The sequence below is a fragment of the Chrysemys picta genome, chromosome 11 (genome assembly GCF_011386835.1).
Source record: "Chrysemys picta bellii isolate R12L10 chromosome 11, ASM1138683v2, whole genome shotgun sequence".
Classification (NCBI taxonomy): domain Eukaryota; kingdom Metazoa; phylum Chordata; order Testudines; family Emydidae; genus Chrysemys; species Chrysemys picta.
In genome coordinates, this window is record NC_088801.1 from 54,918,174 (window position 1) to 54,944,870 (window position 26,697).

Here is a 26,697-nt window from a genome sequence, read left to right on the forward strand (position 1 = left end):
GATTTATCATTACATTAGCAATACCAAGAACAATAGTTAGGAATGCTCAGCTCAGCTAGTGCTCTGAGTGTTCTCCTTCAATCCTTTGAATTTCAAAGAAATAATCTTGTTTCATAATTTTGTGAATTGATGTTACACAGAATTAACTGAATATCTTCCACAGAATGAAGCACCAGTAGAACAGTGAGTTTTGTAATCACAGTGGGGACACGGCAAAATGATATGAAACTTCCTGGAACACTTTTAAATACAGTATAGCTGAACAGTAAACTTAAGTAACGTGTACAGTAGATAAGCAGTATCTTTAATGTACTGACTAATTGACATAAAGGTCATTTACATACCTGAGTAAGAAGAATGTTATCAAAGAGCATCTGAGTTTCTGACTGATCTTTGGTAATATCAGCATTAGCATTCATCCCAAAAATCTCAGGGGAAGGATTCAATGGAAGGGTCTTTGTGTAGTCGATGTAGCTTTGGTACTTAAAAGATCATTGACAGGAGGTTAAAAAGGGTCAGAGATCAAACAGGCACTCCAGTCTATGCCAGTTGCAGCTCAAAGACCACACCCCTAAAGGCCCCTAATGTGATCAGTACAGTTTAAAAAAAAAAAAAAAAAAAAGCAGTATCTCCTTCTTGCTGTCCGGTCATCCTAAGCAAATGGATCATCTAGTGCCAGATTTACCAAATGCAATGGGTATTAATTTTAGAGCACAATTTTATTCTAATTAATTTCTCTCTGAGGTAGTGGCCGGATTCTCTCTCTGTCCTGTTTACACGAACACTTCTAAAACACCAAACTTGAACTAAGGCCCAGCTTTTTTGAGATATTTCAGCACCTAGTGGAATTTTTCAAAAGAATCGGGTACCTAACACGCTCAGAAAAAAATCCCACTAGCCATATAAATACCTTAAAAAAGGTATCTTTAATTCTTATGAATTCAGTGTTCAGATATCACAGTAATAAGCACCTTAGAAATATCACAATTAGCTACAACACCCTTGAGTTATATTGCAGACTGTATTTTCCAGAAGTGGAAACTATGATATTAAGAAGTGCTTGGCTACATTTAGTTCACGGCAAAGAGAGAGAGAGAGAGAGAGAGAGTATGTGTGTGTTGCGGGGGGGGAGAATGTGTGAGGCGGGGGTGTGACTTCACTGTGCTCTAGCTTGCCATGCCTTAACGACCCATGTGGCCTCTGCTGCTGTGCATTAAGTGTTCACTTTGGGTTATGGTTCAGTTCATTTATTTTAAAATACTTACGTCTCCTTCAGGTGGGGCAAAATAAAGACCACTGTTATCAAACTTGTATTCTAAATCCATAACAATTTCAGAATTGTAGAATTTGTTCAAAATGCTACGGAGCGTGCGCCGATCCCAATCATCAGTAACTCTGCCACCATAATTGCATTCTCCAGTCATATACCGTAAGGCATCATATGGCAGCTCCTGAAACATAAAACCAAGGGTCTGCCTGAATAGCTGCTTAACATTTGTCAGCACAGCTATACTTGAGCTTTTGGAATTTATTTGAAAAAATTACAAAATTCTCACTTTAAATAATATTCTGTGGTTGATATTTTAGGCTTCTCCACCAAAATCCCCCCTTTCTCAGCCACTAGGCCAAATTCTGCTCCCCACTGTATGCAACTGATGTTATTCAAAGGCAGAATTTGGCCTATGTACTTATCTTTATACCCAACCATTATTGGGTAACGTAAGCTGTGTTATAACTAGGCTTTGTCAGTATCCACCCAGTATCCATTGGTATCGCCTCTTTCTGTACCACATAGTAAGAGTAGCCCAAGTGATGCAATTAACATCTTCATCTATTAGTAATTTGGAACTTGAGCCTGCTAGAGTTTGATACAGAGGGGTTTTTTTTGGTACACATTTTTCTCTTTTACACTTTGATATTAAATCGACAATTACTGGCGGCGGGGGGAGGGCGGGGAGAAGCTGTGGGGGGCATGTGTGCAAAAAAATTTCTTGATTTCTTATTGTTATTTCAAGTCACAGCTTTCTGTACACTTTCACTTCTGGTCAAAATGTGTCTTATGTGAGGTTGGAAATTTAAATAGACTCAAGCCTACTGAGAATAACCTGAAATCAATGAATGCATTTCACTTCAAAACATTTACAGCCAACTCGTCAGATAGATGTTCACTGTGGTCAGTATCTGGGACTCATTCAAGGTTCAGCAATCAAAACACTGAGTCACCCAACTTCATTCTCCTATAGGAATAAGAAAACTCAAGAGTTTCATTTATAATACATATGAAACTAACATATACGCAAGAGTGATCATAGCCTTTTGCTAACTTTTTAGCTATGCAAACTAACTCAAGCTTTTCAGCGATTCATCCATACTTTTTTCATCACAGTGTCACAAGTCAAGTCCATCATCCCGTTATATCCACCTGCTTTTTAACTGCCCAGGTAGAAGCTGACCGAGATAGTCATTTGGGCTAATTTTAACAACAGCCAACTTTATTTAACTAAACACAAAGTGCCATATAGAAGTTTAAAAACATCTGCCTTCTATACATAGGGGCCATAAACAAGTTCCAGTCTGGCACAGCGGAATGGGATTTTATTCCAAGTATTTCCTGGTTCAAAAAAATATGTAGAATGGAGATCAATATTAGATCTCATATTTCTAACCACTACTGTGAAACCACAGAAATCCAGGATGGTAACTCTACAGCAAGATTACTGTTGTTAGAGTCTGAGAATTTGTCTGTGACCCTCAACCTTCATGTTTACTTTCACACCACCCCCTCACAAGAAGTTTCTTTGTTTCATAGGCTGCCAGGATCACTTCCAGTATCAAGAGCTCCCCTTTGCCACTTCTCATCTGCCCAAGAGTATTTTCCAAAATCTGGCAATAGTATCTGCTCAGCTTCATTGGCAGGGAATAATAGTCTTCCTGTACCTTTACGATTGGCTGTTCACAGATTGGTCATACACTGAAGTCCTTTCTGCAATACAGACATCCATGTCCCTGTTCTGCAATTTAGGACTACAAGGGTAGTTAAGTTCTGGAATAGGCTTCCAAACAGGGACTGGGGAATCCCTTTCATTGGAGGTTTTTAAGCACAGATTGAACAAACATCTGGCAGGAATGGTCTAGACTTGGTCCTGCTATGATCCTGGAGGCTGGACTTGATGACTTCTCAGTCCCTTCCAGCCCTAGGTTTCCATGATTAAAAAATAACAAACTTCTGCAGCTCATTAAATATATACGCATGCATAAAAATGCCCCTTTATAGACCATGAAATAAGCCTATGTATAGGCGTTTTAGAAATACAATAGTAACAAGTTAAGATTCAACAGAAGAGCATTTTTTTCATGGGGAGGACATATGTACAAGAAGCTTCTCAGAGAGCGACAAACAACTTCTAGAGTCAGAGCCTAAATGCTCAAAAGTCCAAGAATACTACAATTTGAAATCTAGTAAATTTTTTAAAAAAACCTTAAAAATATTTCCAGATATTACACCAAGCCGTTGAGTTCCTCCATCAATTTTTCTGATTTTACAGTTGCATTTTTTTAAATGCCTTTCTCTCTGCTGTCCCTGTTTGAAAGACTCACTGAAGCAAATGAGAAAATTAACAATACAAAACCACAGTGAAACTGACTATAACACAAAGTGCTCTCTAATGCAATGTAAACCAACAGAAAACACTAAGAAAAGCTTTTCCCCCAATCTAGTCTCTTTTATAATAATAATTAATAATGATTAATAATATCTAAATCTTATACAGAACGTTTCATCCACTACTCTTAAAGCACTTTTCAAAGGAGGGTCAGTATGATTATCCCCTTTTATAGATGTGGAAACTGATGCACACAAGGGGAAAATGACGTGCCCAAGGTCACTCAGCAGGCCAGTGGATCTTCTGAGCCCCAGTCCAGAGCTCTAGCCCCTATGAAATACTACCTCCCCCTCATTCCCCCCCCCCCCAAGAAAAAGAGGCTCAGAGAGTGACTTGCCAGATTTACACAGCAGGTCAGTGACATAGCTAGTAACAGAACTCCAATTCCTAAATGCTAATCAAGGTCCCTAGCTGCTGAACCTGCCACATTTAGTTATAATAATATTTGGAACAACATTTTCAGACACTAATATGAGTATTGTGTTGGTAGCATCTCTTTAAGGCCTTCTGGGACAAGATAAAGGCACCAAAAAGTGAACTGAATATGCAGCACAAAACCTGTTCCATTTCGCATGGAATAACATCTGGTTTGAAAAAGGTCTTCTGAATTAGTTTCTGGACTGGTATGAACTTTGATGGCCTTACAAATCCCTGAAAATACAGGCTTATAACAGAAATACCGACACCTTAATAATCGCAATTAGAACTTTGTTGTTATGAAGTACTATCTAGTAAACTTTCTTGTGCAATCATTTCCATTAATTCTGTAGGAGCAAAAATTAATGAGAAGGTATTGCTGCATGCATTTACAGTGCCATACAGAGCAAAATGGGTGACATCCTTCCTGTGATCCATTACTGTACCTCATATTGGTTCAGGAACATGTTCAGCTGCTGCACACTAATTCGCAGATCAGTCTCATTAAATTCATAAGGAATGTTCCAACCCAGTGGCCCAAATTTCCGCCTTTCTTGAACCAATGCATGGAAGAAACAGAGGCCATACAGCAACTTCTTGAATTCAGCCTTTTAACAGAACATGACAATAAGAATATAATCCATGGAATATGCTACAAACACTTTCACTTCCCCATAACCCATATAACAGCACAAAGAATCTCTCTAGCACACATAGGTGTAGAATCTCCCTTTGCTGTCTCTCCACAACATAGACCTGCCACAGTAGTGACATGTATTTCTGTTTTATTACACACCTTGCCCAGGCACACCTTCAGAATTTAGCCATCAATTTGTAATATATATGCCTTTGTCACAAATAATCGTTTTAAAAATTCTCTTAATCCTTCAAGTAACCTAGAAGCAATCCAGTTATGACTTTTTATACAGTACATATGAGCAGCAGCAATGTATATGTAATCCCCACATAGGCCACCAATCTTATTTGCTGCTCTGGTCTTAGAAAAGCATTGGTTCTACTGTATTTTACTTTTTTATGATCCAGATAGGTTTTGGTCCTGACGTAGCTTTCAAAAAAATCTTTACAATTAAGAAGTTGTGTTTTTTAATTGAGAAAACTTAGCAAGGCGTACAAATCTCAGTTAAAAGCAATTATCTACAGTTTTTAATTATAGCAAAATACTGCAAAACAATTTTAGGCCAAAACATTCACAAAGAAAAACCTAATTATGAAAACAGTAGGTGGTTTCCCAGTCTGACTAGTCATTCTAAAAAAGGCACTCATAATTCCTATCAATCAACCTGTCAAATCATTTGGCTCCCAGAGTCCTACGAAGGAAACATTTTTATGTTTAAGATTAACGATATGATTCTAAACAGCATAGGCCTCAGTTAATAATTCTGCAACAAGATTCCCTAACCTTGCAGATTTGTATCAGGAAATAACTTGCTTCTGGCTTCTTAAATAGAAAGCTGTATTATTAATGGCATACCACAAAATCTCTGCTGAGACAGAGTGAAACTGGTAGTAAAATAAAAATAAAATATTAATAAAATTCTCTTCAGTGAAGTCACTATTCAAAACCAACTTCACTGCAGTGCAGGAAGACTAATATGGTAGTTTTTAACCCAGCAATCACATATATAACCACTAGGGTTTACATTAGCTGCTTTATAAGTAATAAAAACAGAAGTAACAAGGCTAATAATACAATACTCACAGGCTTCTTGCAACTGTTGAAAAACTCAGGGTCAGAGATCGGATCCATCAGGTATGAACGGATAATATTAGCCCGTAAACCTTTTGGTGCTTCATTGGTCATTTTCACTCCATTCTGAAGGACAGAGACGGGAAAATTTGGAGATGGGTAACTGGTGAGCCACAGTCGGAAATCTGGATGTGTTGTATCAGGATTCAGCTCCTAAAAGAAAACACCACACACAAAAAATGAATGAAACCCAATAGGAATAATAAGGATTATACGTGTCAACGTTTGTTATTTCAGCAAGTCAATCTGTAAAATGTGAAAATACACCAGTGTAATGTTTATGAATTACTAGTTTGAAGCATAATTATAGTGGTAGCCAAAGTTATGCGTGACAGTTGCCATTCTAAAACCGCTCTATTTTACTCATAACTCTCTGAATCATTAGTATTTCAGGCTAAAATTTTCCACGGTTGGTCTCTATATGAAGGTAAATGATTATGGAATGTATGAGCAAAAACAGTTCAGCCACATCTGAGTACAAGAAGAATATAAACAATTTGTACTTTCTCCATTAATGAAATATTCTTACAACTTTATTTTGAACAGTTCTGCAGTCAAAATGGCTGATGGTAAACATCTGAAATTTGTATGAATTTGGTAAGATACTGTATGGTTCACAGGGAAGAGACCCACTCTAATACCCCTTTGCAGCTCTGTAACTGGGGAAAGGTGAAAACTTCCTAAACATCCCAGTTTCTGCAAAGACTTACGTGTGTGTTTAACCTTAAGCATGGTGTAAGACTTTGCAGGATTGAGGCCAACATCTGCAGGAGATATGATCTCTCTTTCAGATGTGTGGGACAGAGAAAATGAGTAGAAAATCTATTTACCTTTGAGCAAAACATTAAATGTGATTTGTTTTCATAAGACTATTAAATATGACTTTCAACACCAGGGATAGTTCAGTGGTTTGAGCATTGGCCTGCTAAACCCAGGATTGTGAGTTCAATCCTTGAGGGGGCCATTTAGGGTTCTGGACATAAATCTGTCTGGGGATTGGTCCTGTTTTGAGCAGGGAATTTGACTAGATGACCTCCTGAGGTCCCTTCCAACCCTGACATTCTGTGATATATTTTTTAAAAAATATTAAAAATCAGTGGGGGAGGGATAGCTCAGTGGTTTGAGCATTGGCCTCCTAAACCCAGGGTTGTGAGCTCAATCCTCAAGGGGGCAATTTGGGGCAAAAATCTGTCTGGGGATTGGTCCTCCTTTGAGCAGGTGATTGGACTAGATTACCTCCTGCAGTCCCTTCCAACCCTGACATTCTATGACTACATCCTTAGCTGCAGCTGAAATACCATTAATGTAGCTAGAAGAAGAGGGTAAAGGTGGTTGCAAGCCTGAGGGCTACTCTAAATTTACACTGTGATCTTTAGGGGATGCACCAGGTCCATACACTTTCTTGGGAAAACACCTCCTGCACCGGGAGTCAGGAGATAAGGGCTGGTGCAGAACCAGTATGCAGGGATTCCTTTACATAAGGGGAATCCTCAAGGAGTAAGGTAAGTAGGCTTTCTGGCTGCTTTGCACACCAGAGTGGATCTGAGAGTCAGGCAGTAAGTTTTATAAAAGAAAATATGAATGATTTTTACCTCACAGACTTTTTCCAGTGTTGGCATCCATGAAGTTGCTAGGTGACAGTTTTGTAGAACTACCCAGCTGCCCTCTTTTACTGCCTTCTCTATCATTCGCATGGCTATAGGACCTTGGCCCTGTCCCAGCGACAGAGAGCTCAGCTTTGATCCACCATATCCCTGTACATAGAGAACACTTTTAGAGTGACAACATTTTATGAAAGATTATAGAAACACCAAACACTGACATAATTAACATCCACATTTTTGTTTGTTAAACAAGTATAAAACCACATTAAATTCAAACTAATTCAATAATATAAACTGTATTAAGTAAATTCAACACACACAAAATTTCTAAACTAGAAAAATCTGATCACCTCTGGATAAGAAACCATCTCTTATTTAATATTTAGTTTGTTTTGAGGACAGCATCTTTGGGATTGTAAACTGGATTTAATTTGGTTTCTAAAGGCAGAAGGTAAACCTTTCCTTTTTGATACTACTTCTGACAAGAAAGAGGAAACCCGAGAGCCTACGCAGCCAAGAAGACGAGACGAGCAGAGATGAATACAGAAAGGTGGATTTCTGAAAGAGACTCACAGAGACACATGCAGAGAGAAGGACAGATGGTTAAAGTAACTGAGCAGGAAGTGGAAAAATGACCTAAAAGATGGGATGGCTCAGTGGTTTGAGCATTGACCTACTAAACCCAGGGTTGTGAGTTCAATCCTTGAGAGGACAATTTAGGGATCTGTGGCAAAAATCTGTCTGGGGATTAGTCCTGCTTTGAGCAGGGGGTTGGACTAGATGACCTCCTGCAGTCCCTTCCAACCCTGATATTCTAAGCCAGGAATATCCAAAGGATCTCCTTATACACTGCTCACACCATGTAAAACTATATAGTCTGTTTTAATGTGCTACTTGGTGGTAAAGTTTCTTGTTTAAAATTCTACAAGGAAAATTCTGCCTCCCCTTCTCTCTTATGTGAAATTAAAATTCCACAATTAAAGAAGGAAACCATATGATACATAAAAACTTCATATTAAGATTTCTATTACTGTATGTCTAGAAAGCACCTTGATTATCATGGGTGCTGCCATAAACAAATACCTAAAAATAATAATAACAATTATACTTATTAAATAAAGGGTGTGTCAGACTAGCAGTGTAAATGGTCTCTGGAACTTGGATTGGCAGGACTAAAGGTGCTGGTCAGGGAGTGCATTTTGCCCTTGATGTAAAGTACAGTGTACTTCACTTTCACTCTGGTCAACTGAAAAAGTAACATCCATGAAGCCTCCAGTCTTCACTAGGAGGGAGGTATTTGTAATACAAAGTCTTGAAGGGACTGAGAAAAAGGGGGAAAGAAGGTAAAATCCTGGATTTCCCATCAACAGATGGGAGGGGAAAGCTAAGCTTGTGACTCACTTGAGTTTTTCAGGCCTATTCTTTTTTAGTAAATATGGAAGATGTGATCAAGAAAAGCCTGAAAACCGTTTTATATAGTAATACCATTTAATGATCAGGTATCGGATACTCAAGGAGATATGTGCACTGAAATGAGGATTTACACCTACATATACATTTCAAACATTTAATTTGCAGTGTGTTTTAAACCCAGTTCAAATCTTCTTTTCATTCCATTCCAGTTCAGTTTAATCTAATCCCTGCCAGCCATTGGCTCTAGCTACACATCAATTTAATCCTGTACTGTAAAATTCTGCATATTTAAAAAGACTTCTCCAAACAGCTTATTGTTTGAGGCTGTAGATATCCTATTACAAACTGCGGGATATATTTACAGCTTGTTGAGTGGGGATTTACAGTATGCTAGTCACTCCCAAGAGCACAGAATTTTGACAGAATAATTGCCAAAAAATACAAGTCTTTCATCTTACTGGAAAAAGGCAATTTTCTGGTATTACTACAATATTACATTGTTTATGAGAACTTTTTTCTTGTAACAATGTCATGTTGCTAATGGCTAAATCAAATAAAAATATATTTGGCTTCTGTGGTATACAAGTCCACCCAAGACTATTGGACAAAACTTCTTTATTACCACATTAAGTTTTGTAACTAAGTGGTTTTTAGGTTAATATTTGCAAAAATTAACTTCAGTTTTCTGAAAAGAACTAATTAGAATTTCAAAAGATTTAAACCACTATTTTTGACTCTATCTTCCCATTTTCTATTAGAGATTACATAAACTAATCATTTTAACAGTTCTTAAAATCACAATGGGGAAGAAGATGCAGCAAATAATGAACGTGTAATTTCTTCAGTTAATGAACCAGTTGTACAACCTTCATTCATACAAAATATTCACTAAAGTGTTTAGTTCTTTGTGTGACTAAGGACCACAGACTCAGATGTAATGCATTGTTAAGAGTTCAAAAGTATACTCTATGAACTTACTCGACACTTCAACATTTAGGGTTTAAAAAGTATTGCTTTACATATATGAGAATGTCATCAAAATGAAGCTTAGAAATATTAATATACCTGGTCATCAGCAAACTTGAGAAGTGCAGCCATAGGGTCTGCACCAGGAGACAGCACAAAAATCAATGGTGCACAGCAGTGGCTATCAGAAAATGCCTTTGACAAATCAAATGGAGGTGGTTCAATAAATGGACGGCCCAGCTTGTCAATGATAAATTCTTGTACCATAGGGATAATCTAGAAAAGCAAATATGTGCTGTATGAAGTATGTGTGTTAAACCTCAAGATTTGTCATTCTGAATATTTTAATATAAATGTCAAACAAGCTACTCCAATTTGTAAAATTATGCACAGGAATAGTCTCATTGAATTCAATGTGTAAGTCTCAGCAGGATCAAGGTTCAAGTGGCAAGATTCAGGAAATAGGAGGACTAAATAGTTTCAAACAATGAACGATCTTATTTCTGGAGGTATTGCCTCTAGGTCAACTATTAGGCAGATTGGTAGGTCGGTGTACGAAGCTGGAATTGCTACTGCTCATGTTTTATCTGTATTATAGAGAGGATTCCAGTTTCCAGGGCTAATCAGTCAAGCCACTTTTACTAGTCCTAAACCCCAATCCTGTATGTTATTCTGCACAGAGGCCCCCTACACTGAAGTCAATGGCAAACTTACAGGAGCAAAGCCAAAGGTCCTGATCCTGCAAACATGTATGGATGTGCTTCATGTTAATATCATGAGTAGTCCCATTGAAATCATGGTACTAGTCACAGTAGTAAAATTAAGCATGTGTGTAAGGATTTGCACAAACACAAACTAAATGTGGGTGCAGACATACAAATCACAAAACTAGTGGCTAATTTGAAAACAAATAGAAGCAAATGTTTAAACGTATGTCATGAGTATACACATTAAAAAAGATTTTCTTAAGATTTCAGTTTCATAATTGCTGGTAGCATTTTTGATTTGCCCATCTCCATTGTGCAACAGATAAAAATCTTAGCACGTCTCCAGAGTGATGCAGTTTAAAACATATGCTAGAACATTTTAATATTTTTTCTTTTGTTGTCTTGAAAAGAACTGCAAAATCTTTTGCTAATGCACTATTAAAGTTTAAACTCTGAAAGAGAAACTGTCAAGAAATGCAAAAGTTTAAGTTTTTAATAGCAGTGTTAACTGAGCCACATTATGTACTATTTCTGTAGCATTTTTGATTACTAGTTAGGTTGTTAAATGCAAAGAGTCTGTATTAGCTCAGTATTAAAGTTACAAATTTAATCATTAAAGTATCAAGAAATACAAAGCTAAGCTCCAAATATCTGTGTTAATCCAGTCACTTTGCACATACTATACACTAAGTTGTACATTTAACAAAGATACACCTTTGAGTGCTAAGAATGTGACAGATGCAGAAATTCCATTGTGACCTCACTTCTCTAATTCTGCTGCTCAGAGACTCACCTGCCTTTACTTAGTTGAAGCACCCTCATGTTTACAGGTGGGAGCAATGAAGCCAATGAGTGAAGTGTCTTTAATATGAGAGGGAGCGGCACAGTATGAGTATTACACTGGCTAGGGCAAGGATCAGACAACAGGTTTTGTTTGTTTTTCTTCTTTCTTTCAGATGGAGACTTTTTTGAAAGAGCTTAATTTAGCCTGTAAGCATTTGATTGAGTTTAGAGACATGTATGAGTATGAGAATCGCATAAAAACCTTCACAGATTGGCCTTTTATGGAGAATTGCAAATGTACCCCTGAGCATGTAAGTCTGACAATTTTGTCTATACCTAGGAACTATAAGACAAAAATAATAGATTATATAAAATTTCATTAAAACTCCCAAATACTTCATTCTCTTCCCTGATAGACTATGTTAATTAAAAATGCTCTTAAACCACATGTTCAAGTTAAAGCAGGGTTAGGCGTCTCAATTAAGCCTACAGAAGTCAGGAAAAAAGAGGTAAGTACTTTAATGTCCTCCATATGCTGCTCTGAAATGTCACTTCAGTGAGATGAGTGGCTGTGTACAATCAGTCTGGAAGTTTACCTTTCAGGCATAAAGAAAAGGGGATTTAAAAAAAAAAAAAATTCTGAGTTCTACCTTTCCTGGAACTTCTGGATTAATCTGATACTTGATTTCATGCTGTGCAGACTAAAGTGTTCCCTTGCTCCTGTACCTAAAGTTGCATGCGGTAACAATAGCTACCCACATACATGCTAGAACTCCCTAAATGAACAACTCTTGCTACTTGGATTCTATTGTAGCAAGCTAAATTAACTACGAGAATATGGGCATGGTGGCTTTTATTTTGTTTTGGGGTTTTTAATGTATTAGAAACCTGTAACTTTCACAGTTTTGACTAGCTTGAGAACTGAGGAAGTGCCCACTAGAGCTAGGTAAATAGTGGAATGTTTGGGTAGGAGGGCCAAACAGAAAAATGTGAAAAACTATTTAAAACTCCTACTAAAACAACTTTTTAAAAAGCTTTCAATCAAATCTAAAACACTCACTTCAAACAACCCATAACACTTGAGCTGATGTAAAATGAAATTTTTGAATTGTATTTTTCTCCCAATTCAACCATTTCAGGTGGTTGTTTGTAGTTGTTAGCTGTGTGTGTTGAATTGGCCAAATTTAAAATCAAAATGCAGTTTCAAATTTGAAACTAAACATTTTGATTCTTCCCCAATTAAAATGGTTCTTTGAATTTGGGTCTTCTGATCCTGAAAAATGTCCCCCCCCTTCCGCTTCCCTGGAGGAAAACATTAATTGGGTGTGGGATCAATCCACACAGATCTAGTGCTTGTTATGTAGCAGGAAGGATAAATATCAGCCAATTCATTATTGGGCCTTTAGTACTTATAAAAGTGAATCATTTAAAATTAATGTCCACTCAGTGCTTTGAACATACAAAGTACAATTCAAATGCTACAATAATATTATGGCCCATAATGCTTTGAAACTGACACTTACGAGTCATGCTTGGGTGTCATGTATATATTGAGGGTTACACCTCAGATGAAGCATACTTGGAGTTATCAGAGCAGGTGTGAAGGAAGTTGAAACTACAACACATGCAGGACGACTTCTAAAGATGAGTAATTGTCGTTTTTAACTCTTTTTAGAATTGATTTAGCCATGTCTCTAATGCACCTACTGGTGGAATATAACTAACCTAAACCCTGATAGTGGGATATAACCTATTACTTTGGAAACTAGCTTGCTAAACTTTCTATACTAGGAAGCTCACTAATAATCAGAACTACAGAGTTCTAACTTCATGTTTGTGTGATTCTCTCCTTTTATTTGTGGGGTTGCCTGGACATAATTATATTTGCAAATGACTGTTTAGTTCAACAAACTATGACCTCACCACTGACTAGTCCAATATTCCTGAAATATTTGAGATGACAGTTTTCCTTATTTTTTTTCTCTAAGAGAAAACCTTGCATATATAGCAGTCAAATGTTGTTCTTGGACTCATGCATTAATACAACGCCAAACTGTCTTGCTTATTTCTGGATAAACTATTACTTCTCGTATTACTGTTCAGGCTAGAATTACAGGGTTTAGCCCTTGATTAGTTCCTGGGCAATACAGTGTGAATAACTAGCTCTTACTGTAATGCCTATGGAACACTGCCAATTGCCTAGTCCAGGGATCAGCAACGTTCGGCACGCGGCTCTCCAGGGTAAGCACCCTGGCGGGCCGGGCCAGTTTTATTTACCTGCTGACGCGGCAGGTTCGGCTGATCGCGGCCCCCACTGGCTGCGGTTCGCTGTCCCGGGCCAATGGGGGCGGTGAGAAGCCACGGCCAGCACATCGCTCGCCCGCGCTGCTTCTCGCCACCCCCATTGGCCAGGGACAGCGAACCGCGGCCGCTTCTCGCCGCCCCCATTGGCCCGGGACGGCGAACCGCAGCCAGTGGGGGCCGCGATCAGCCGAACCTGCCGCATCAGCAGGTAAATAAAACTGGCCCGGCCCGCCAGGGTGCTTACCCTGGAGAGCCGCGTGCCGAACGTTGCCGATCCCTGGCCTAGTCATTATCCGCTGGCAATCTCAAAAATGGGTACCTGCAAACAGCTCCTCCATGCAAAAACATGTTTGTTGCCTTTAGCCTCTCTTCTCATCCTACAGCTTGTCTGTTACATCCTATCAGTTTTAAACTTAGGTTCCTATCAAACCAGCTACTCCTTGCTGGAAGACCCCAATGTTTGTGAAGAGTAGCCTTGCAGGATTGAGACTTTAGACTGTAAACTCTCTGGGGCAGGGACTGTTGTCTCTTATTATATATTTGCACAGTGTATATTAAACTAGGGCCCAAAAAATTGGGCCCCTAAATACTACCATAACTAATTCTCCCCTGCAGATGGCCAGGGCTGGCTTTATCCACTGTCCAAGTGCAAATGAACCTGATGTGGCAAAGTGTTTCTTCTGCTTGATAGAGCTGGAGGGCTGGGAGCCAAATGATGATCCACAGTAAGCAGTAGTCTGCCTGTATTCTTCCTCACTCTTTATGCTGTGAAACTTTTCAAATTTCTTGAAATAGTCCTCCACATTACTCCCCTAATGTACTAGTTTGGGCATTATTTCCCCTCCTTTGAGTTCTCTGTGTGTTCTGGTTTAGTTACCAAAGCACTCATGTAAACTTGACCAGCAGACTTCAATTTTCCATTACTATGGAAAACATTTGTTTCTTTGCATTCAGTGTAGTTATATCCTGAAAAGTAACAAATACTGGTATTGAGGGTTCTTTGCCTCTCGATGTTTCAATATAAAAGTCTTCCCCATTTTACAATTTGAAAAAGGTCGGTCAGCACTGCAAACTCAACATAAACTCTAGCTGTATTCTTTCTGACTTACAACTGAAATAGAACTATTATTAGCTAAAAAACCTTAGCTCTTACCGTTAGCTGTATTGCCTCTGCAGTGCTTACACAAATAAACTCCTGTCACTCAAATAAGCAGCTGATTCTGAATAAGCACAGGTAGCAGAGCTGAATAAAGAGGTCCTGGTTTTTATATGGCCCATATTCTAACTAGGGCCACTGGAGTGTACACCTCCTCAACTCATGAAAACTGGTTTGTCTGTAAATTCTCTGTGGTCTAAAAACGAATGTGCGGGGGTGGGGTATGGAGGGGGAATGGAAGAAATGAAAAGAAGTGCTTCAGGCTGCTTAATTTTGAGGCCTAGGTACCAGCTCTTGGGTTAAGTTTGTCAGCTATTCTGAAATATTCACACAGACCATAAAAGATGCTTGCTTTCCCTCTTGTTGAAATGAATATTCTGGCGAGGTGGGAATAAACATAGCTGGGGGTGGGGGGATGCACTAACTTGTGGGTTTCTGCCACATGTATCTTAAAGAATTTACTTCACCTCTTCCATCTGGTGTTAGAGGAAAAGAGGAATTTCACAACTCTCCTCTTGACACTTGATCAGTAAAAGTTTGATCTATGCAGCTATTTAGGGGCAAAAGAGAACATAAAACAAGCCTGTGAAAGTTATAGAACATCTTTCATATTAGAAAATTGTGGAACTGTATCACTCTCTTCCATCTCCTCTGAAATGCTGTGGAAGACTAACTATTCCCAAAATCAAACTCTTGTGTTTGTGCTGCAGGGTAGAGCACTCCAAACGTCCTAGCAACTGTGGGTTTTTATCCCTTACTAAGAACTTTGATGATCTGACAATGGAGGAATACTACATGCTGGAGATGGACCGGTTGAGGACTTTTCTTGTAAGTGCTCATGCAAATATTGTTTAATGGCTTTGGCTTAAACAGAGGATGCTGTCTGAATAAAAATCTGCCCCCTTGGAGTGGTTTCCATATAGGAGAGAAGGCAGAAATCTCTCACTGAAGGAACCTGCCATGGCTGCAGTGTCTAGGAACTCAAGACTAGATTTTTTAAAAGTGTTTGGGCACTTAAAGATGCAGATAATGGGATTTTTTCCTAAGTGCCTATCCGTATTTTTAAGTACCTAAATGCTTTTTAAAAATATGGCCCTCTATGCCTAACTCCTTACAAAACTTTACTCCCCTGGACATGTTTAATCCAACACTCTTACGTTGGAAAAAAGAGTACTATCCCTTCTGTGTATATTATTAAAAACAGCTCTTGGAAGAACCACTGAGTATTAACCATACTCTGTGTCATCTTGAACTGACAGGGCTTCAAAGAGGACATGCTAAACATAGGCATAACTCTTGTCAAGCACTGTATCTTCCCCCTGCTTCAGTGTTGTTGTGCCAGCAGCTTTCCCATACAATTGCAGAAGACAAATTGGAGCCCCCCCATCACTAGTTCTGCAGTTATCCTGTTCACTGATAGATCATCTCTTTGGAATTCAAAGGAAAATGGCATTAATATCACACCTTAGAGCAGCCTTCCTTCTCCTGGGGTTACCTGAGTGGTAACGGTCATGCTGTTGATGTGTATAAAGTGATAGCTGGCCCCAGGAACTAGACTGCTTTAGTTAATAAAAATGGGAGACTTAATTAGAGGCTGTGCTAGTTCCCCATTAAGGTAACAATCACTGACAAAAGTTCTATATCCCACTTTCTGGGTAGCTTTTGAGTGTCGAGTGTCTAGGTCTAACACTTCAAAACTCTGGATTTACTTTAAGTGCAAAACCGGCAGAAGCACAATGAAGTCCTTTGAAGAAGAAGTTGATGCAACCAGAAAACGTCTCATTGATCACTTTGTCAGCAAACATCAGTACATTCCAGAGCCAAAGATGCCAGTATCAGAATCTCCCTCAACATGCTGATTCTACTACCCAAAGTTCAGGAAGCCACCAGGACCCCCAAATGCAGCCCACTGGGCAAAAAAAGATGAGATATCCACAGACTTTCAGGAAGGTGTGCATTTCTTTGTCTAAATTTCACATGGCTGTCCTAAACATTGTTGATCTTACTGGAATAGATATCAGATTCAGTTGTCTGAATAATAAAGTACTAATTTCTGTATACACTTACAAAGTACATAGGAATTCATATTGACTCTTATCTTTTGAGGTATATTTGATCAGTATGGCAGATGTGGACCAATAAATCTCCTAATAAACTAGTGTTTATAAAATAAAATGTACATTGACTTGTTAAGCAGAATACTTCTGTACTGTTTTTAGATGGTCAAAATTTGTTTTTTTTAAATAAAGATTTACAGCTGATACAAGTGTGCACCTGACCATGGTATACCCAAGCTTTGTGCATGTTCAACTCAGATTTACAATTTGAACTTGCAGAGGAATTTGACAAACAAGTGGCTTGCTTTCCACTTTCAAAATGGAAAGACTTCCATTCCTTTCCTGATAAATGGAAACTTCTACTTCCAAAGAAGCAGATTACATTCTGTCAAACTACAAACATGATCTGTTTCTTTTAAGGTAATCAGTGAATGCTTGAATATCTTTGAAATGCATAAGTATCTGGCAATTCTTTGGTTTTAAGAGCCACTTCCCTCAGATTACAGAAGAAGACAATTAATGGAGAGCGACAGAGAGTAAAATGGGGGAAAATCTAGACAATTTCTAAGGGAAGGGCAGTAGGTGAAACCTGTGATACTGTCCAACAGCAAGTCTTTGCACTTCCACACTTACTTTGTCAGGCCGCAGGCAGCGAATCATAAGCAGCCTCTGGAATTGGCCCATTTTGTTTTGCCACTCTTCAGGGAAATCCTCATGGTGGGGTTCCTATGAGCATAAAGGCAGATTAGCTTTATTTAATTAGCACTCAAATTATAGAGTGAGACTAATCTAACTGCTTTATTCTTAGAAACCCTTGATACAGGTGAGATTGCAAAAAATGTTGAATAACTGTTACAACACAATGTACTAATCAGTGTTTCGCACTATGCAGCAACTGATATAGGTAGACTGAAATATTTAAAAAGAAAGGGGACAACAAAAAATTCCTTCCATTCCTTGCTTTGGAGTAATTCTTAAATTACGATAATTTCCTTTCATTTCCCCCAATATATAAATGTATAACAATGCCTCATGCTGAGGCTGGGATGTAAGTATGGCAATGTTGCCAATTTATAATTTTATCATGAGTCTTACGATATTGGATATCTATCTTAAACCCACAGTGTCTGAAGTGATGTGATCACACACAAATGCCAGCTTCAATATTTTAAAAAAGTTTTGCGCCCTCATGGCTGAACAGAAAATACAAACCCTAAAAGCTCAAAGATCTGAAGGTGAATAAAAACAACCCAACATTTTTCAAAAGTCTTATGATATGATCTAATGACTACCTAAAGTGTCCATACGGTTATTGCCAAAAGTACCAGCCTATTTGGGTGTGAAGATGGTTTGTCAAGGGATAATATGAGAGTTCCTAAAAGCAATACCAAATTAGTGCTGCAGCAGAAAGAAACCATCCTTATAAGGGTGGAGAGAGAGGCAGGCTTAATTATAATGACTTCCTGGTAGCCTCTTCACAGCTATCAACCCCACCAACACAAAAAAACCATCCTGCTTTCACAGTTGTCTCTTCAGGCTCCTGAGAAGATGTCTTTTAGTCAATGGTCGGAGCTCTTGATTTTATTACCTGTGTTTTTAGCGTATTCCAAAGCCAATAATAAGTTCTCCTTGAATGTTGGTTTGGTTTGGTGACAAATGTTTTAACTAACCAAGAGCAGGTTATCTACCTTCAGCTAATTTTCATAGCAGTGCTTAGGAACATAGCTGTGCAACTATAATGCATGTCAGAGGGAGTTGGGCAGTTAGTTTCTCCATACCCATTTGAAAATGTACCCTTTAGAATAATCTAAATATCCATGGCTCTTCCTTTTAGTTTTCACATCAGTCTTTTCTATCTGGTTAGCATAGCATTCTACTTGCAATATTAGAAACAGTTGTAAATGGATACCAGCAATGAAGTTTCAAATAGTAATAGGAAATGCTCCTTTTGGATCATTTAAGGTACATGATGCTTTACCTCTAATGAAGACTTACAAAGCAAATTTACTTTTAAAATGTAGGGAAATAAAGAGCTAGATTCAGAAGGGCTTAGGTGTTGCAATGCTAAGGGTCCAGTGCCTAACTTTTAAGGACCCTGTTGATTAGGGGAATACACAACCATGAGTTAGGTGCCCATGGTCCCTATATAGTAAAGGGTGAGCGTTAGGTGATTAAAAAAGGGATTCACAGAAGCCAGCACACTGAGTGGGGATTTGAGATGTTGAAGTTAGCCAGGAGGAAATGCTGAGGAGGGTGCATAGCCTCATCCCTACCCCTTAAAGGGAGTTAGGAACCTATCTCAGCTTGGGCTTCACAGACATGACACTTCTCCTAGAGTCAGGGACTTAAGCCAGGTCAGCCCTTTCTCAAGAAAAATGGAAGAAGCAGAGGTGGTGCCCTTCTTCTACCATGTGGCCTAGGGGTTGGAACACTCCCTGTGACACAAGAATCTCTTAATGCCAACTGGCAAAGGGATTACAGGACAGTCCTAAATCTGGTATATACATTCTTGTTCACCAAAGTGTATCATGTGAGGATTTAAATGAAAACTGAGGTCACACTCGTCATTACTATCATTGTGAAATGTATGTACAGAAGTACATAAGGAATTACATACATACATTGAAAATATGCTTAGAGTCTGTATCAAGGTATGAGTCACCAGCAGAGATGAAAAAACAGCTTTTTTGTCAGACAATAGATGTTTATTCACCAATCTCTCTGTTGAGATGTAAATCAAGCATTATAAGCTAACACAGTGGATGCGTATTTACATACAAAGTCAACAAAAAGATGTAAAGTCAACAGGGAAGCAGCACACAGAAAAAATAAGCCATGAGTGGTTATCCTGTCTCTGAGTACAGACACCAAACTTTGGGACTATAAGTAGAAGGCAAAGAATGCCCCCATCACTGTACACCTAAAAGTTAATGGGTAATGACTTTACATTCATGAAAATGGCATCTTTGCCAACCTTGGTTGAAAAGGTGCAAAAGATGCTGGGTGAGATAAACTTTAGACAGGAGATTAACCTGTTAGTTAAGTGTAATCTCTAGAAAGTGGGTTCTGGTTTTGTTTTATATGTAACCTTTTGTTTCCAATATCCTAACTCACTTTCACTTGAATCTTGAATATCTGATAAATTTATTATTGTTTTCACTATAAATATATCTAAGTGCTGTGATGTTGAACAAAGTGCAGAACCACAGCTGACTCTTACAAACTGGTGTGTGTAAAATTTATTTGAGGCCAGCAGACCTGGTATTTCTGTGAGTAGCTAGTCACAGGGTGTGATGGGGTGTTTTGGGCCCTTTAAGGCCCCAGAAAAGAAGCATTAAAACTGGGTCCTCCAGGCCTGCCTAGAAAGGCTACAGGGAAGCAGCAAATCAGAGCACACCAGGCTCAGTTAAAAGACGCTGCTAGACCTGAGTAGGTCAGTTCCTGGCTGGCACCAGAAGGGATAAGACAGAGGAACTCTTCAGACAAGGAAGCCTGGGAGAGACCCTACTCTAGCAGGGAACAGACAAAGAACCCAAAGATTGTGTCCCTAAGGTAATGGGACAAAGTGAAATGTGGGGATGTATCATCCCTACACCAACCTAATGAAAAGTTCCACGAGGAGGTAAGGGTCACGATGGGACACTTGCCAGGTAAACAAATCATGGCCTTATGTAAGGCCCCCTGGTGGTCTAGGATTATATAAGATGATCATGGCCTTATGTAAGGCCCCCGGTGGTCTAGGATTATATAAGATGATCATGGCCTTATGTAAGCCCCCTGGTGGTCTAGGATTATATAAGATGAGGTAAACAAATCATGGCCTTATGTAAGGAACGGTTGAACCAATCGGTGTGGGGCTGTACATGTGATAAACACATGATTCTCCTTCTTGTCCAATCCGTAGATGTGTTATTATAGCCTAATTGTGTTATGTAATGTAAAGAAAAACTATAAAAGAAAGCTTGCAATAAACAGAATTCGGATTCAGCCTGCAACCACAGTGGTCGTGTGCTTTATCTGCTCCGCATGGGACCCCACAAATGGTGACCCCGACGTGATTCGGCTTGGACATCAAGGCAGCCAGGACTTTGCCCAGAGTGAGCTAGCAGAGATCATACTAGACGCCAGTGGAGCAGGGATCAATGTTCTCAGACAGTAGACCCAACAGGTGTTGTCTCAAAAGCTGAGCAAAGAGAAAGCAGATCCAACCAGAAAAAGGATCTGAGTGGTCAGACTCTATGTCATCTCTCATGAAGAAACTGGAACAATTGAATTTAGATATTGAAGAGGCTCTCAGTGCTGGCTCTTCTCCTTCCAGCACTCCTTCTACCAAAAGGCGCAAACAGCCATGCCCTGTTAAGGTGGAAACAGGCCTTCTTCACAAAGATCATCAAAGAAAGGGAATCTGTGGAAATAAGAGGGCAGGCTACCAAGATTTAGATGGTTTGCCAAGCTCAGTGTCAACTGGAGCACAGCCGACTGAAGCGTTCGGTGAGAAAAGGCGGAGGTGGCAGCCGCGGCAGGAGGTACCGGAGGATACCGGCTCCTGGTCGTCCGAGAGAGACGTTCGTGAGCTCACAGCCGACTGAAGCGTTCGGTGAGAAAAGGCGGAGGTGGCAGCTGCGGCAGGAGGTACCGGAGGATACCGGCTCCTGGTCGTCCGAGAGAGACGTTCGTGAGCTCACAGCCGACTGAAGCGTTCGGTAAGAAAAGGCGGAGGTGGCAGCCGCGGCAGGAGGTACCGGAGGATACCGGCTCCTGGTCGTCCGAGAGAGACGTTCGTGAGCTCACAGCCGACTGAAGCGTTCGGTGAGAAAAGGCGGAGGTGGCAGCCGTGGCAGGAGGTACCGGAGGATACCGGCTCCTGGTCGTCCGAGAGAGACGTTCGTGAGCTCACAGCCGACTGAAGCGTTCGGTGAGAAAAGGCGAAGGTGGCAGCCGTGGCAGGAGGTACCGGAGGATACCGGCTCCTGGTCGTCTAAGAAAGACGTTCGCCTGGTCGTCTAAGAAAGACGTTCGTGAGCTCACAGCCGACTGAAGCGTTCAGTGAGAAAAGGCGGAGGTGGCAGCCGTGGCAGGAGGTACCGGAGGATACCGGCTCCTGGTCGTCCGAGAGAGACGTTCGTGAGCTCACAGCCGACTGAAGCGTTCGGTGAGAAAAGGCGAAGGTGGCAGCCGTGGCAGGAGGTACCGGAGGATACCGGCTCCTGGTCGTCTAAGAAAGACGTTCGTGAGCTCACAGCCGACTGAAGCGTTCAGTGAGAAAAGGCGGAGGTGGCAGCCGCGGCAGGAGGTACCGGAGGATACCGGCTCCTGGTCGTCCGAGAGAGACGTTCGTGAGCTCACAGCCGACTGAAGCGTTCAGTAAGAAAAGGCGGAGGTGGCAGCCGCGGCAGGAGGTACCGGAGGATACCGGCTCCTGGTTGTCCAAGAGAGACGTTCGTGAGCTCACAGCCGACTGAAGCGTTCGGTGAGAAAAGGCGGAGGTGGCAGCCGTGGCAGGAGGTACCGGAGGATACCGGCTCCTGGTCGTCCGAGAGAGACGTTCGTGAGCTCACAGCCGACTGAAGCGTTCAGTGAGAAAAGGCGAAGGTGGCAGCCGTGGCAGGAGGTACCGGAGGATACCGGCTCCTGGTCGTCTAAGAAAGACGTTCGTGAGCTCACAGCCGACTGAAGCGTTCAGTGAGAAAAGGCGGAGGTGGCAGCCGCGGCAGGAGGTACCGGAGGATACCGGCTCCTGGTCGTCCGAGAGAGACGTTCGTGAGCTCACAGGTGAGCGGCTGCATTTAATAAAATGGGCTCTGCTTTGTCTGCAGAGAAGGAGACGGTGCATAATTTTTTATTACCCATCGCTAAAAAGCGGGGAGAGAAGCTTCCCTCTGACGCGTTGTCCCGTTTGTTGAAATGGGGGCAGAGACGCGGGTTTTTTGTTACTCCTAATACTGTCTTTAATAAGGCAGTCTGGGAAAGTCTAGGCTCTGACCTCTGGGAGTCGGTCTCTCACGGCAACAAGAAGGCCGTGTCATTGAGCCAAATATGGTGCAAATCTAAGAAACTAATAAAGACGCTTGCGGCAGAAGCCGAGGTCCAGTCGGCCATTAATGACCTCTTTCGGCCAAAAGAGAAGCCGCCTTATGTGTTGCCAGTGGGAGCCCGTGAGTTCTTTGGGGGTGAGGACACTATCATACCACTCATCCCCAGTGCACCCGAAGCTAATCCTAGTATCGTCCCATTACCGGACGACCCCGCGGATAAAATGAAGGTCTCAAGCCCAGAAGGGGATAAGTCACAAGAATTTCGGGCGGAAATGTACAAACAGGGCCTTCAGCTACAGGACATGCTGAATCAGTTGTCCCATTTGGCCGGTAAGAGCCATCCCCCGCAGTCCCACACATTGCAAGCCCTGAACCAGCCCGGCTTTCCTGTCACCAACAATGTTTGTACCCCAAAGTTCCAGGCGGAGTTCCCGGGGCAGGGTGAGCAGTTGCAGAATAGGTTAAAAAGAATGGCGGAGCCAGGCTTATCTAACTTTGAAAGGACATATAGGAAAAAAACACCGGATAAGATCCCTCCGGCCGTGGCTCAAGACACAAATTGCTAAAAAGCCCGACGCCGCCACGCAGAAGCCGGAGGACGACCCTGCGGCACCGGACCTGCACTTGTTGTTTGTCACAGCCTAAACACTTAATAACGCTGTACTTCTATTTGTTCGGACTCCTTATTATAGGAGCAGGGGTCTTTGTATGTCCAAACTCTGTACCTTTTGTTAACCCACGACAAAATGTTTGGGTCACCTGGGCAAACCAAACTGGCCAAGAAGCCCTTTTTGCTTGTCCATGGCCACCCCATCGGATCCCTTTAGAACATGTCTTATTGGCTATCCTTATTTACACCCCAATGGTTTTCGTGGGTATTTATGTAATGTTATGTTTTTTAATAGTTCCCAGTTGTTAAATGTCACCTGTCGTCAGTTTTATAGGTTCAAAAAAAGTAGTCAGGTGGCTAGTAATTGTCCTAATGTTAGTTGGACCCTCCTATAGGCCTTATTTAAGAAAAAGGGGGGAGGTGTGGGGATGTATCATCCCTACACCAACCTAATGAAAAGTTCCATGAGGAGGTAAGGGTCACAATGGGACACTTGCCAGGTAAACAAATCATGGCCTTATGTAAGGCCCCCTGGTGGTCTAGGATTATATAAAATGATCATGGCCTTATGTAAGGCCCCCAGTGGTCTAGGATTATATAAGATGATCATGGCCTTATGTAAGCCCCCTGGTGGTCTAGGATTATATAAGATGAGGTAAACAAATCATGGCCTTATGTAAGGAACGGTTGAACCAATCGGTGTGGGGCTATACATGTGATAAACACATGATTCTCCTTCTTGTCCAATCCGTAGATGTGTTATTATAGCCTAATTGTGTTATATAATGTAAAGAAAAACTATAAAAGAAAGCTTGCAATAAACAGAATTCGGATTCAGCCTGCAACCACAGTGGTCGTGTGCTTTATCTGCTCCGCATGGGACCCCACAGTGAAAAGTAGCCTAGGGAATGTAGCAAGAGAAGCTATTAAAAAAAGCAGCAATGTGGCTGCTATTTGTAGGACCCCTGGGTTGGGAGACAGAGTAGTGGGCAGGCCCAGGTTCCCCTGACCAACTACTGGGGAAGTGGCCTAAAGCCCCAGGAAAGGAACAAGTTTAGTTTGGAAGCCACAAAAAGGGGCTGGATGTTTAAACAGGAACAGGGCTGAAGACCCTGAAGAGGATCAATCATTTGCTGAACTTTGCATTTTGTGGTTTCCCAGCTCTCTAGCTAGGTCACTTCTTAACTTCATTCCCCTTCTGGGTGGTAACAAAGAGTCTCCAGGAAAAAAATCCTGGAGGCACCATATTATAACAGGGCAGGGTCAGACTTAAAGCTAGCCCAGAAGGGGCTGACAACTGAGCCCAGAGGCAGGCCTTTGTTACCCTGGAAGGGTTTCATCTGTTTAGACTATGTGTGACTTAGATGGAGGGCTGAGCCACTGAAGACCCCACCTGATGAGGGCAACAGCCAATGGGGGGGGGCACCGTGAGTATAGAGAGTGTGTGCAGGTTTGCACCCAACCAATAGGAGGTGCTCATGAGTGGCCCCCATCACATAGGGGCTGGATATCACAGAGAAACACTTCAAAGGGACTTGGAGACTAGGGCATAACTATTGTTAATCTGCAAGACAAAGTAAGGGCAAGCATAGCTCAGAGGAGGGTGCTTGATTGGCTAGGAGGCTGCCAGTGTTAGGAAGCTAACAGCAGCTAAGCACAGGCAAGATTACCGCACATTGGTAGCAGAGGGTAACAAGGCAAATCTCAGTGTTGGGTCCCTGCAAACCATCACTCTCCCTCACATTCAAATCCTACCCCTGGCCTGATGTGGAGCAGAGACTTGAATTCAGGTCTCCCACCTCCCAGGTTAATGCTCTAGCCAGGAGGCTATGGGGTATTCAGGGTGGGTCTCTTTCAATATCTCCCATTAAAGCTGTTCCACATCCTATGAAATATTTAAATGTTCATTGGGCAAGAGGAAAAGCAACTGCCTCTATAGCCTAGTGGTTAGTACAGTCACCTGAGCAATCCAGGTTCCAGTCCCTGCTTTCATCAGCTCCGTGCACACCTAATGGACCAGGTCTCATAGGTGAGACATACAGGGGAATGTCTAGTTTGTGCATCCTGTTGGACTTTGGCAGAAGATAGGTGCTGAGCTGCTCAGTGATGTTGGGATGTAGGCAGCCGTGCCACACAACAGAAACATAGGCACCATGGAGACTTTATCAGTGGAAACTTAAGAGCCTGTAACAGGCATTCCTAAAACCACTACTCCGCTGCCACCTACTAAGTCTTGGTCTTAGGCACCTAAAGTTGCAATTAAGTGCCTATGTCCCTCTTGGGCATAAGCTTTCGTGAGTAAAAACCTCACTTCTTCGGATGCATCCGAAGAAGTGAGGTTTTTACTCACGAAAGCTTATGCCCAAATAAATCTGTTAGTCTTTAAGGTGCCACCAGACTCCTTGTTGTTTTTGTAGATACAGACTAACACGGCTACCCCCTGATACTATGTCCCTCTTGTGAATCTAGCCTAAAGTGCCTATATGAAATAAGGGTAATAAAACATCAGTGGTTTGAGCATTGGCCTGCTAAACCCAGGGTTGTGAATTCAATCCTTGAGGGGGCCACTTAGGGATCTGGGGCAAAAATCAGTACTTGGTCCTGCTAGTGAAGTCAGGGGGCTGGACTTGATGACCTTTCAAGGTCCCTTCCAGTTCTATGAGATAGGTATATCTCCATATATTATCCTTTATCCCCCTCACTACAGATATTATAGGTCTGCCAAATGAAACACAGCTGCATTCATGTTGTTGATGACTGAATGTTGGTGATATTTTCCACCATTATAGTGGTGGCATAAAATAAAAATGGGGACAATTTAGCCTAATATAAACAGGTGCAACTTTGTTGGAAGTCTCTTAGCCAAATTCAGCACTGATGTCAGTGGTTGCATAAACTACAAATTGGGTGTAACATGGTCAGATTTGTGTAAGTGGCAAAGCAGTATATTTTTGCACCAACAACTAAACATGGTGAACAAATAGATTCAATGTACATTTTGGTTTTCTTAAGATTAGCAGACTTTCCCTGCACCCCTACTCATTTCAATAATTTTTATTTGAATTTGTTTAAAAATTCAATCCAAACTGTGACTCACTACACAGAAGTTAGCTGACAAACTAGGAGTACTGTACCCCTTCATACCATTTGCCTTAATATTTGCTACAAGAATGTAGCAGGGCAAAATTATATAATTTTCTTTGTTTTTCTGAATT

General features: G+C 41.1%; 2 protein-coding genes across 4 annotated transcripts in view; one reads left to right on the forward strand and one right to left on the reverse strand.

Annotated features, from left to right (window-relative positions):
- Window positions 1-26,697, reverse strand: part of DNAH7 (dynein axonemal heavy chain 7) — a 243,870-nt gene that overhangs the window by 7,157 nt on the left and 210,016 nt on the right. Inside the window, exons 53-59 of one of the 2 annotated variants that reach the window (XM_005294268.5) lie at window positions 17,471-17,563; window positions 9,930-10,106; window positions 7,440-7,601; window positions 5,800-6,000; window positions 4,526-4,687; window positions 1,266-1,451; window positions 345-482 (exon numbers count right to left, since the gene is read on the reverse strand). In XM_005294268.5, the coding sequence (XP_005294325.2) occupies window positions 345-482; window positions 1,266-1,451; window positions 4,526-4,687; window positions 5,800-6,000; window positions 7,440-7,601; window positions 9,930-10,106; window positions 17,471-17,563 (1,119 nt within the window). The remainder of the gene's footprint in view (window positions 1-344; window positions 483-1,265; window positions 1,452-4,525; window positions 4,688-5,799; window positions 6,001-7,439; window positions 7,602-9,929; window positions 10,107-17,470; window positions 17,564-26,697) is intronic. The other variant, XM_042851669.2, reaches the window with a different exon arrangement.
- On the forward strand, window positions 11,272-17,869 carry LOC101942470 (baculoviral IAP repeat-containing protein 5.1-like). Of its 2 annotated transcripts, none has more exons than XM_005294267.3 (4): window positions 11,272-11,631; window positions 14,240-14,349; window positions 15,491-15,608; window positions 16,496-17,859. In XM_005294267.3, exons 1-4 carry the CDS (start codon window positions 11,494-11,496, stop codon window positions 16,637-16,639), a joined length of 510 nt encoding a protein of 169 aa, XP_005294324.2. In that variant the 5' UTR covers window positions 11,272-11,493; the 3' UTR covers window positions 16,640-17,859. The 2 variants fall into 2 exon arrangements, with proteins under 2 accessions (XP_005294324.2, XP_065418118.1); XM_065562046.1 differs by lacking the exon at window positions 11,272-11,631 and adding an exon at window positions 11,705-11,829 and having other exon boundaries at window positions 16,496-17,869.